At 44.6% G+C, this 12,118-nt stretch overlaps 2 protein-coding genes across 5 annotated transcripts in view; one reads left to right on the top strand and one right to left on the bottom strand.

Annotated features, from left to right (window-relative positions):
- Window positions 1-5,610, top strand: part of LIN9 (lin-9 DREAM MuvB core complex component) — a 38,358-nt gene extending 32,748 nt beyond the window's left edge. For all 4 annotated transcript variants that reach the window (XM_059834374.1, XM_059834364.1, XM_059834356.1 and 1 more), the window contains 4 exons: window positions 3,226-3,351; window positions 3,721-3,903; window positions 4,011-4,108; window positions 5,398-5,610. In XM_059834374.1, the coding sequence (XP_059690357.1) occupies window positions 3,226-3,351; window positions 3,721-3,903; window positions 4,011-4,108; window positions 5,398-5,503 (513 nt within the window). In that variant the 3' untranslated portion in view covers window positions 5,504-5,610. The remainder of the gene's footprint in view (window positions 1-3,225; window positions 3,352-3,720; window positions 3,904-4,010; window positions 4,109-5,397) is intronic.
- A 4,042-nt stretch (window positions 5,611-9,652) lies between these two features.
- On the bottom strand, window positions 9,653-10,505 carry MIXL1 (Mix paired-like homeobox). The gene is made up of 2 exons (XM_059835792.1): window positions 10,173-10,505; window positions 9,653-10,099 (listed from the first exon to the last, which is right to left on the bottom strand). Exons 1-2 carry the CDS (start codon window positions 10,503-10,505, stop codon window positions 9,653-9,655), a joined length of 780 nt encoding a protein of 259 aa, XP_059691775.1.
- Window positions 10,506-12,118: the final 1,613 nt, after the last annotated feature.

Genomic DNA, 12,118 nt, shown 5'->3' with positions numbered 1-12,118 from the left:
TTTGGAAACCGATTAATGTTAAGACTGGGATAGCATATGTCAGTTGACACGTAAAGTAAGGAAATGCTATGTACTTTGAGAATCTTGGGTATAAGTTTATATGGCAAGACATTAATCATAGCTTTATTTTGTGGATGGTAGGTACTTAGTTATTTAGCTTTCTGGCTAAAACAGTAACTCAGTTCAGAGATTTTCTATATAAAGCTCTGAGTGCCCTTGACCAGCATTTAAAATTACAATACCAGAGCAGCTACAGCATAATGAGCAGCAGCAGGATAGTTTTGCTTGCTAGGCTTTATCTAATCATCAGTCAGTAAATCAAAATGATAAGAACGCCTCTTCTACCACCCATGGCTATCAATCAACTTGAAAGTGGAAAGCTATCAGTCTCAACCTTCTGCTAGCGTCCATTCAGACAGTTGTCTCTACAACGTACAGACAGAAGGCTCAAGGTTTGTGGAGAGGAAGAGGAGTCCTTTTCATTTCTTGAAACCAAAAAGCTGATTTTTTTCATGTAAAATATTTGAACGTTGAAGGATTTGATTTATTGTAGGAAGATTTCCCTCTTTGTCCCTTCAGTGATCATGTGCACATGTGCGTTCTGTTACTCTGCTTCCTACTGCCCCATCCCTATGTCTCTAATTTTCGTCTTTTGTGCTGTGATGCTGCTCTTCAAAACCTTGTTATCATTTCAGTTACTGCATTATTTTTTCCTATGCATTAAACATTTTATCTTTTAATTTTACGTATTAATAATTAAAATAGATGCAAAAAGAAGCAAGATTAAAACATACTATTGCAACCTGTAACTCTGATACTGAAAAATTACCAACTCTTCTTAAAACTAAAAAACTCTTTGTTTTTACTGAGATATTTTTGCATAGATAAGGAAATCCACAGGAATGACAGTAGCCTTCCTCTGACAAGAATGCAGATACTAACATGTCACTCAGTCACTAAGTCATAAATTAACCATATTGTTATTTTCCCTGATATCCTTATTCCACAAAATTGAAAGAACAAAAAAGCAACAGGGAAGAAGGGGATCTAGAAATAAATGTTAAATTTGATATATTTTAGCTCAGTTGTAGCCTAGATAAGGACTTTGAGAGAGTTTTGAAATTCTTCCCTTGCGCTGTTTCCTTTGTAAACAAGCAATCATAAAGCAACATCCGTTACTATTCAAGGCTGTCCTGATAAAAATAGAGGACGTGATACCTTTCTATTGGGTCGTATTCTTAGTCTGTCTTCTAATCCTCTCTGTCCCTTGGCAATCCCATCTATGTTTGTGCTGCTGGGTATATGTTGTTCCTCCTTTAAAATGTATTTTCTTTGAACAAGAATCTTTTTCCAGCATCAATCCACTTGAACATCAATAACATACCTGAACATGAATAAAATAGAATCCTTTGAGTTCATTCAGGTATAGTTTAATTGTCACTTTAATAATTCATACAATTGTGATTTGATAATTGTTAGAGTAACACCACCGTTTGGTTTGAAGCAATCCTTTTATGGAGTTTTGTTTGGTTTTTTGTAATGACTGATCCAATATAGAAATAAACAGAACTGACCAAAATCAGAACTGGTACTGAATGTAGTCCATTATTATCTGACAATAATAATAAATTTACATGAGGCAGGGGATGCCTTCAGAGGAGCTATTGATACATACAACTGCCCACTTTCATTTTTCTGAAAGGACAACTTATTAATAGTTAAGCATCTTGACGTCACTATACTAGTCTTGGTTGCAGGCTATTAACAAGTTACTGTGTACATAAAATGGTAAACACTTTTCTGATAGCCATTTGGATAAACAACTCTAAATAAAAAGGATGGCTAGTTCATTTTTCCACTTGACCTGCGATAAAGACAAGGTGGAGGTGATGCTGGTGGTTCCAGACAAGCACGTTAGATGCTCAGTGACAGAGATGTTATCTGCTTCCATCTTCTGAAAGCCATCCATCTTTTGTCTGCCTGTTCAGTTGTTTGTCAGTGTTTCCAGGTCTTGGATTGCTCCCGGATCAGAAATAGTACTACTGCTGAGAAATATTTCTTTTGTCATCACTAGCATAGAATGCCCCTAGCCTTTCCTCTCTGATGGGGAATTCACGGTTGTCTGCAGCTTTCACAGCTAACCTGGAGTCGTCCCGTCTGCTCTAGCGGGGCTGGCCACTGAAGAAGCTCTGAAAGTTACAGTTTTTTTTCCTTTGGTGAATTGTGAAGTTATGGTGTTAGTTTACAGCCCTATTATTTTGGTATTCAGACTTGTAAATCCCTGGAGATCATTTCAGTGATTAAGTTTAATGGGGAACTTTGAACTGAACTGATAACCGAAACCTTGATTTTGAGTTTTTGACCTGGATCCTCCTGATGAAGGCTCTTGACTTTGCAATTTGCTTTATCGCGTAGTGTAAAATCTATCACTACAGGTTTGATTGTATGAGGTACCTGTATCTCAGACTTGTGTTTGAGAAGCAGTGGCAATACATCCAGCTTATCTTGCAAGAGGCCATTTGTGGAGGAAATTTTATAATATATTGTATGTTTTGTTTAAATTCCGTAAATATCACTCAAACAGTGTTGAGACACATTCTGAAAACAGTATGAGAAAAAAGTACTGTATTCTGGTTTGGGATTTGGGGGTTTGGGGTTTTTTTTTGGTGGTGAGGTTTTTTGTGGAAAATTGTGCTTACCCAAAATATGTATGTTACCAAGTATAAGCTCTATTAACGTTCTTTTTTGGCAGAACTGTTAGCTGGCACAAAAGGTACGTAGCACTGAGTCATCCTCAAGTGACCACTAACTTACTAGACAACTGTGCCGCCCGTCCTGCAGCAGAGGTGGTCGTGGCCATGTTGTGCTATACTGTTCTCCTACTGACAGGATAGTTTTCTGTTCCTTCAGTAGAGAGAAGCCGTACCCAACTACTGGAAAAATAAGCAGGTCAGACCACAGTCATCTTCTGTAACGTTTACCACCACAGATTATCATAGCACTTTATGGAGAGAATAAAAACATGGTAGTTACTACACAGTTGTCACTTGGAGTTTTAAACAGTGATGCTGCATTTTAATAATGTGCACGGTAACATTTTTCTATTGAACACTGGGATTTCAAACATCTCAGTATTGTTTTCAAGTGAAAATTCCTTTTGATGAGTTCACAAGATATAAATGTACAGTATTGCATTAACTTTAATATGCTTTGTCTTTTCCACAGAAATCCTATTCTATGCCAATAGGCATTGAGTTTCAGAGGAGATACGCAACTATTGTTCTAGATCTAGAACAACTAAACAAAGACTTAAATAAAGTTTTGCATAAAGTTCAACAGTATTGTTATGAGGTAAGATTTTGCTGGAATCCATATGTACTTGTTGGGTTTGCTTAACCTAAGTACAAAAAAAAAAAAATAGAATTTCCTGGGAATAGGGCGTAGGTGGGGGTCACTTTGAAATGAAACTAGTCGTAGCTGTATTGGATTCCTTCTCTCTCCCTGTCTCTGCCTTTGTCTGTCTCTGTTCTTTTACCAGAACACAGACGCTTTTGCTGATGCCAGTGGACAGTTTTGAAATAGACATCCATGTACATAAACGAAGAAAAAATACTGTATTATATACCTGTGAACTCTCCTTGAAATCATGTATCATTTCACACATATGCCAAATGCAAAGGAGATCTTTATGCTTAATTTCTCTTTATTCTATCTGTGCAGCTTGCTCCTGACCAAGGCCTCCAGCCTGCCGACCAACCGACAGATCTGAGGCGTAGGTGTGAAGAGGAGGCTCAGGAGATCGTCAGGCAAGCCAATTCCTCAACAACAGGACAGCTTTGTGTTGAGAGTGAAAATTTAACTGATCTTATCTCTAGACTTACAGCAATATTACTGCAAATTAAGGTAAAAAGTTTGCAGAAAATAGTTTCTCCCATAAAATACGTAGTATTAAAGCTGTCGGTTTCTTTGTGCCGAACTGTGAGAACATTTTTTGTCGTCTTCTCCTACAGTGTCTAGCAGAAGGAGGTGATCTGAATTCCTTTGAATTTAAATCACTAACAGATTCATTAAATGACATTAAGAATTCAATAGACGCCTCAAATATCAGGTATTACTTTTTGAATATTTAATTCTTAATTACATAGTTTGTGCCAGCAAGCAATTCTTACTGTATTTTAGAGGTGAAGATTGATTATAATTAAGGGTTTTAATCTGGTAACTTTTACTTATAGGAATGGTCCCATTTAAAAGGGGGCTTCTTAAAGGGAGTGTGAAATTACCAGTTTTCTGTTCGAACCTATCAGTGAAGTAACCTGATGTAATAAAAAAAAAAAAAGAGTGCTACATTGATGTGGCAGCAACCAGACTTTCTTGCTCTTCGGTCACTTATGACACGTAGAAAGTATTTTAGAACATTTTCAGACTTTGAAATCCCACTAGTAAATATATTATTATAATTCTTTAAACCACAGAACAGTACAATTTCAGTATTCTTTTTGCATAGTTACTCAACCTCTTGTCTGTAAATATCAGAAGCTGGCATATGAGACATTTATAGCTTCTGACCAGCTTCCATTAGCAATATTTTAAACCAAGAAACAGAAGAGCAGCCGTACTGTGACAGATCAAAGGCCCGTATCTACTCCTGATGGGCCGTTTTTCAATAGTTGTCATAAGCAGGTGCCTGAGGAAGCATTAGAAAACCAGCAAGGCTGTGGATGTGGTGGTACTTGTCTGGAGTACGCTGCAGCCTCCAGCAATTTGTGACCAGATTTTGGTTTTTTATAATTATAATGCTGCTAAATTACATAATTTAGAAAATATACCAAAATGCTAAGTATTTCCTTATACCCTCTATACTCGTATCGCTACATAATAATGGGAGGCTGCACACAGGATTGATTTTTTTTTTTTGGCAAAGATAGTAGGATGGCCTTTTGATTTAAAAATAATTATTGAGAAATGCTGTTTTATAGCATTTTTCATCAGTGACAACAAAAATAAACCCCAAACATAAGTGAAACTTTTCTGTAATCAACACTGCAAATTGCACATTGGAGTGGATTCAGCTAACGGTTGATGTACACTACAGAGAAACTGAGGATGTTTCCACTTTGCTGTACTTATTTTGGGCATTTTAGCATCTCTTCTTAATATTTTTATTTCATTTAACTCTGGTCATGTTAAAGTCTTCTTTAAAGTACCCAAGTCAGTAACTCTTGATTGCAAGCAGCTGTTTGTGCAAATGCTATTTTCACATATGTCTCTATCAATGCACTACTCTGATTTATCTGAAGTTTTGTATTGGCTATGTTTTGACCTTCACTGTAGAAGTAGTCAGGCACAACTTTTAAATACGGGGTTTAACACTTTTTTTTTCTTCTTTTCTCCCTGTAGTTGTTTTCAGAATAACGTTGAGATCCATGTTGCACATATTCAGAGTGGTCTGAGCCAGATGGGCAATTTACATGCTTTTGCAGCTAATAACACCAACAGAGACTGAAAATTTTCTTTCAAGTGTACAGCAAGTATTCTGGAAAGTCCTCTTCCTTTATATAGGCTTCACCAAATATCCTAACTGCCAGAAGATAAGGGGAAAGAAAACCTCTCAGAAAGGACCCTTTTAAATATATTATATCTGCTTCTTAAGAAAACCAGCATTACTGGCCAGCGTTACATTAGATTTCTCCACTGGTTATTCACATACCGTAGTTTTGCTAACTGGTAATCTCTTAGTAATTGCATTTATTATAATAAACTTGAAAACATACTTTCATATAATTTGAACTTAGTTTTTACGAGTTCAGGTGAATTCTGCAGACCTCTTGCTGTTGGCTCTCCTGGTATGTTAGAAGCGATGAAGAGGAAATGGCTCAAATGAGTAGCCACATGGCAGGTCTTTGTTACGTAAAGCTACGCTTCTGTGTAGGTATTGAGAGTTGCCATTTCAGCCTTCAGGGGTAGCCTGGTGACAAGGCAGGCTGAGCGGTCCGATGGAAAGAAGCAGCAGCAGGATACGGACAGCAAACAGAAGCTGTAAACTTGCGGATGTTGGGCAGGTCTGTCGATCAGTCAGCGTCTTGTTGGAACTTTTAATTTATCGTAACTTATAGAAGGAGTCTAATGAAGGAATGCAAAAACGTAGCTGGTAACTTTCCGGAAAGAGATTGGTTATGGCTTTTTCCCTTTGCACGGGGCAAAAGAAGTGCTTTAGTTGGTATTTTATATAAATGACTGGTTAAACTTACTGTTTTTCCAAATTTTTGTTTGTTTTGCACAACTTTTAAATTAGATTACTGGTTATCCAACAATACCCAACATATATAAATATGAAGATTTTTATAATTAAAGATAACCAGTGAGGTAAACTGCGAAAATAAAAAGTGACAACCTGCCTATGAGTACCTTTTGGAATGTTAATCTTGTAAAAAGTGTGTATTGGTTTGTTTAAATAGTCTTGTAAAGCTTCTGTGTAATGAATTGTTTCCAGATATGAATTTTCAGAGATAGCTGTAGAGATGGTTTTGATTCTTTTAGATACCTCATTAAATGAGGTCTTTTATATGTTAATGTATAAAGAATATGTAAACAGGATTATTTTCAATTTTAAAATTTTGTATAGTTTAAAGATGCTTCTGTATTCTGTGTTGGTATTGTGCCACTGCAAAACTTTAGTGCAGAGTTTATATTTAGCTAAACTTGTTCTGTTAATTAAGAGAAATGCATAAATCTTTTATTCTCAATGAAATTTGTAACTCTGAATAAATTGACCTATGAGAGTTGATATATTTCACAAAAATGCAAACTTTTTTGCAGATGGTCTCAGGTCATTTTTTTTTAACAGACGTTAATTTAATTGCTGAAAAGGAAATCTTATGAGGACAAGGTGAGTAGCTGTTTTAAAAGGTATTTAGAAACTTTGCAAGGGATGTCACAAAATAATGCTAAACACTAATTTTGCCGAGTTACCCATGGAAATTTACCTCTCCTGACGCAATAGAACATTGTAGCGGTCCCTGCAATTGCTTCTTTAATCATGTTACCCGTTATTTTGTGGTATTACCATGCGTTCGGTAAAGAAGCCAGAAAGGTCCTGTCCCACCACCCTTTTCATTTAAACAGAGAAAGGTGCCAAAGCCACGTGGGTTTAAAAGGCACGTAGGTTTAGCCTGACAGTAACGAACACGATCTACAGCTAACTCAGGAGAAAGGAACCGTCCCCTCGCTGTTTACATACACCCCTATCCTTGTCGTCTGCTGCTCATAAAAGCCGCTGGCGTGCCGGTTCAGGGAGCTATGCTGCTGAAGAACAGTTCACCTTTCTCGTTGAGTTTTCTGCCCATGTAGCACACTGAACTCACTCGCTGCCAGGGCCAGCAGAAGGGAACAGCAAAGACTACCCCTTCCAGCAGCCACTCGCTGGCTTCCTCGACAAACCCCTGCAATCCCTTACTGCTCTGTCAGGACTCAGTTTGCATACTTACAAGTTAAGCAGATGCACGAATGCTTTTGTGGAATAGGACTTCCCGATACGAAACATCAGGAGGTTAACTTCGCCCTGCTGATAGCAAGCACCCCAAACTGAGGGAGAGAGAAGTTGTAGACACCGGTAAGTACCGCTGCTGAGAATGGTATTCAGCAAAGAGGATTTGGGAACCTGCTTTTCATAACAAACTCATTTCTTACTGGATACAGAATACATTGTGATAACTACCACATGCCGATCTTAACTCTGATTCTGTAGGTATGATGGTTTTTTACATATGGACTCTTAAATGTGCTCTTTCTAACATGTTTTGTGTCGAAGTGGGGTTTTTTAAGCATTGCAGGGTAATGTAATATAATAGGAAGATACTTTTATCACAAATTATGTATCTATGTACTTTCACATGTCGTTTGGCCAACACGCGTAGGCAATGTGAATATATGCGCTGCTTCTCTTCAGGAGGCCGCGTTTCCCCTCGATTACTGATATGTTGGGTCAGAGTTAATGCTGTTGAGTTTTGGTGAAATACAGTAACAAATATGACCATTCCTGCTGAATGTGGCCTAAGCATAGTAGGAATCTCAAGAACTCACTACAACTACTGTAACTTGGGTCTGCAGGAGTCGAACAAGTTAGTTTGCTTTCTTACAGTCAGTAAACTCAAATTCACCCTGCGCCCCCAAGAAATGATTGTCGCGTTTTCTGTCTCCTCCTGTAAGTACTTCTGGGGTCTTCCCGACCCCTAACGTAACAGCTTCTTAGGCACCCAAGTCCACTTGGGGTGGATGGCATCTGATGTTGGTTGGTTGGTTGGTTTTTGCTGCTTTTTTTTTTGTTTTTCCCCAAGGAGAGCTCTGGTTTTTGGAGGGAGGGTATTAATCGGCAATCCTGCTATGCCACTCAGCCTTTGCAAGCTTCCAGTTCCACCACGGTTCAGCTGCCCCAGATCTTACAAGCACAGGTATGTTACAGGGTGATGCTGAGGGATATTGTGCATTGGTAACCTTATTTTGTGGGGCGTGATTCCTGATCAAGGGTATTTCTGCCACCAGTACACGGGTCACTTTTTCTGTGCTTCCAAATCCTCAGAGCCTCATGGCATTCAGGTGCTCTTCTGTAAGTGGAGTCTTACACCTTGCTCAGCAAGGCTTGTAAGTACAGCTTTGTAGGCAAGAAAAATTGGCCTTATCTTCAAAATACATACATAGTAATATATCCTTCCTTAATAAACTGAGTTACAACAGAGGCTTCTGTTACTACTGATTTTGGTGTTCTCAGAATGCAGAGCCGTTCAGCCCACTACCCATCATGTGAACAGCTTCTGCGTAGTCCCTGGTGTTCAAATTCAAAGCTAAAGCCCCTTTACAGTGCTCACAAAGCACTCCTACTTTCCTCTAGTTTAACATTAACCTCGGCTTAAGAGTCGGGGCTTTTGCCCGAGCAAGACAATGATTTGAGGGTTTGGGTTCTGCATTACTTAGGCCATAAATTTGCATTTTTGTTCAGGGATGGGGTGGTTGGTTGGAGCAGATCTAAAGCACATACTGACAGAGACGGTTTAAGGTGTATTTTGTAACCTGCGCTTCAGGCTCCTTAGGTCTCTTATTCACAGCTGTGGCTCTCCAGGCCCTGGGAAGAGAACCTGCGCTGGGATATCCGCCACCTCCGCTCGCTACCCCGTGTCGGCCACGGTAAGAAACCCTGTCCCTGCCCCAGGCACACACACAAATACAGCAAAAATGTAAACCTTTATTTATTTTTTTTTTTCCCCCTCGGTCAAAAAATCCTGAGAGGCCATCCCACTCTTCTACTTTTCTAAGACCAGCTCCCACCCCCAAAACACGGCGGATTTGGTTAGCTTTTTTTGGCTACAGGTGGTTAACTAGAAATACGAAACCTGCTACTGGAAATCTTTAAATACAGTGTAAAAAGACGCCCTCAGCTGCTGGAGCTGACCCGTATCTTTCTTAAATAAATAGGTAAAATCAGTTACTAGCCGATAAAGTGCAACAGTGGCGGAGCAGGGCTGAGGTAGCGCGGGACGGGGCCGCTCGCCGCCGGAGCAGCGGCCCCCCGGGCCCGGCCGGGGCGGGGGAGGGCCTGGCAGCGAGGGCGGCTGCCGCGTGAACCGCCCGCCGGGGCCGGGGCCGGGGCCGGGGCCGGCGCTCAGAGGGCTCGGAAGGCGCCGAGGGCGGTCTCCTCCCACTCCGAGCCCGACTCCGAGTAGCCGCTGGTGTCCTCGGCGTCCGACACGGGCGAGTACTGCCCGCAGAAGGCGCGGGCCGGCGCGTAGGGACCGGCCGCGCTCCCCGCGGAGCTCCCCGCCCAGGAGGCGGCCTCGGGCCCGCCGGGCTGGCTGGGCGGGAAGCCTTCGAAGCCGGGGCCCGGGGGGAAGGCGGCGGCCGGTGGCCACTCGTAGGGGGCCGGGCCCTCCTGCTTGACCGGGACGATCTGGGCCAGGCCCGAGAGGGCGCAGCGGGGCCGCTGCGGGGCGCGCAGGGCGGCGAAGCGGGGCGGCCGCGGGTAGCCCTCGGCGGGCGGCGGCGCGGCGGGGCCGGGGCGGAGCGGTCCCCGCTGGCGGCGGGACTTGGCGCGCCGGTTCTGGAACCAGACCTGGGGAAGAGAGGGCGGCGGTGAGGGCGGGCGGGGCGGGGCGGTGCCGTGCGGCGCGGCCGGCGCCCCTCACCTGGATGCGGGACTCGGGGATCTGCGTGGCGTCGGCCAGCTTCTCCCGCAGGTAGATGTCGGGGTACATGGTGTCCTGGAAGACCAGCTCCAGCGTCTCCAGCTGCGCCGCCGTGAAGCTGGTCCGCTTCCGGCGCTGCGACGCCGCCGGCGCCCCCTCCGACGGCGCCGCCGCCGCTCCCCCGGCCCGGCCCGCCGGCGGCCGGCCCCGCTCCGGCGGCAGAAGCGCCCTGAGGGCGGGCGAGGCCGGGCCGGGCCCGCCGCCCCCCGCCCACCTGCCCGCGGGGAAGGCGGGCGGCTCCGCCGGGGGCTCCCCGAAGCGCAGCGCGGCCATGGCAGCGGGCGAGGAGGGGGCCCGGCCCGCCCCGCCGCCCTTTATAGCCGGGAGGGGGCTCGGCAGGGGCGGGGGTTGGAGGGGAGGCGGCACAGCCCCGTGGGGAAGGTGGGCGCGGAGCGCCGGGCACCCCGCCGAGCCGCCTGGCCCCGCACCCCGGCCTTGCCGGTGGGGTGCCCGCTTGGGGCCTCCCCCGCCGTGCTCGGCCCGGGGGCCTCGGGGCCGGCCGGGGCACCGCAGCCCCACGCGTGCCCGACGGGGCGGGTGAGGGCTGGCGGCCCTCCGGGCCCTGCGTGGAACACGGGCCGCCAAAGGGAGAGCGAAGCGGAGGTGGCATCCGCCTTCCGTGGGCGAAGCAGCTTGGTGCGGGGCGGTTGGCACCCCCGTGGGGCCCGGTCCCACAGCTGGGCTCTTTCTGATACAACATCTGGGCTGATACAGTTACGGGCTTTGCTCCCTCCAGCTGCCGGTGTGGAGGTGGGTGTTTTCCAACAGCTGTCCGCTTTGGCGAGAGGGATCTCGCACCGTGTGAGACTCAAAGTAAACAAAAGTTATCTCCTCCCGGGGCTGCGGCTGCTCTGTCTGCAGTGCTTTGCTGCCGGGGTACGGCCTCCTGCCGTGCCCGCTGCCCCTGCTGCAAAACCAGCTCCCCTCTTTTTAGGATGCGAGTTAACCGCACCTGGAGAGCCCCAGCAGCTCAGACGGGGCAGAGGCAGGCGTTGGTGTCATCGCCTTTTCCACCGACTTGCTGCTCCCGCTCGCGCAGCCCCGGCGCTTCTGCCGTAACTGCTTCCCAGCTGGAGAGGTCCCGCACCAAAACCTCGCCCCGCACTCCGACAGGGTATGCCCCACCGTCACCAAGGCGCTTTACAAAGGACCGTCTCCTATGAAAAATTATTTTGTATGAAAGAATGGTGTTTTGATTGTCAAAAGCTATTTTTGAAGGCGTTTTATTCGTAAAGCATTTGTACCTTTGTGCTTTTACACATGCAGTGATCTGGGTGCTTTCGTTGATAAAGTTTCTGGGTCGTTTGTTCCCGAAATCGTGGCTTTTGGCCTGCAGACAGCGGTCAGAAACACGAGGCTTCTACAGTGTTCCCAATTAGCAGTGGAACGAGAGGGCACGGTGGTGAGAAAGGACCCGGGTGAGTGGTGATCCAGAAAGCACGGCCAGCATTATTTTAGGTTTTTTAATAAAAGATTTGTCTCTCCCAGACTCGAGGAGGGTTGAATTACTTGCAGATAGTGTGCAGATTTAGAAGATGCCACAGGTGGTACCAAAAGTGAATTACTCCATATTACATTTATTTGATGAATATTTTACTCTCATTTACACCAAATAATATTTGCTGAAAACTATAAGCAGAGATTTCTTTCATGTGTAATGCAGAATAGAGATGTGACATCCTTTAGGTTTCGGAAGGATTTAATCCTGCTTTGAATTATGCCCTTATAGGGACATTGACTTTAGTTTCTAGGATTTGGTTAAGGTGGATTAAGTACACCAGACAGAGAGAGCAGGTTTTTTCAGGGAAATGTGTTTTTTCACACATGTACACGTGTTTTTCTTTCAGGCTCAAGTAACTACTGGCACCGCAGCCCCCCACGGTTCA

Source organism: Gavia stellata, chromosome 2 (genome assembly GCF_030936135.1).
Source record: "Gavia stellata isolate bGavSte3 chromosome 2, bGavSte3.hap2, whole genome shotgun sequence".
Lineage (NCBI taxonomy): Eukaryota > Metazoa > Chordata > Aves > Gaviiformes > Gaviidae > Gavia > Gavia stellata.
The sequence above is the reverse complement of the archived record's forward strand: the minus strand, read 5'-3'. Positions and strand labels throughout refer to the sequence as shown.

Coding starts and splice junctions, on each gene's coding strand:
- MIXL1 (XM_059835792.1), bottom strand. CDS start 10,505: ATGGCCGCGCTGCGCTTCGGGGAGCCCCCGGCGGAGCCGCCCGCCTTC. Junction 10,100..10,172: donor TCCCCGAGTCCCGCATCCAG/GTGAGGGGCGCC, acceptor TCTCTTCCCCAG/GTCTGGTTCCAGAACCGGCG.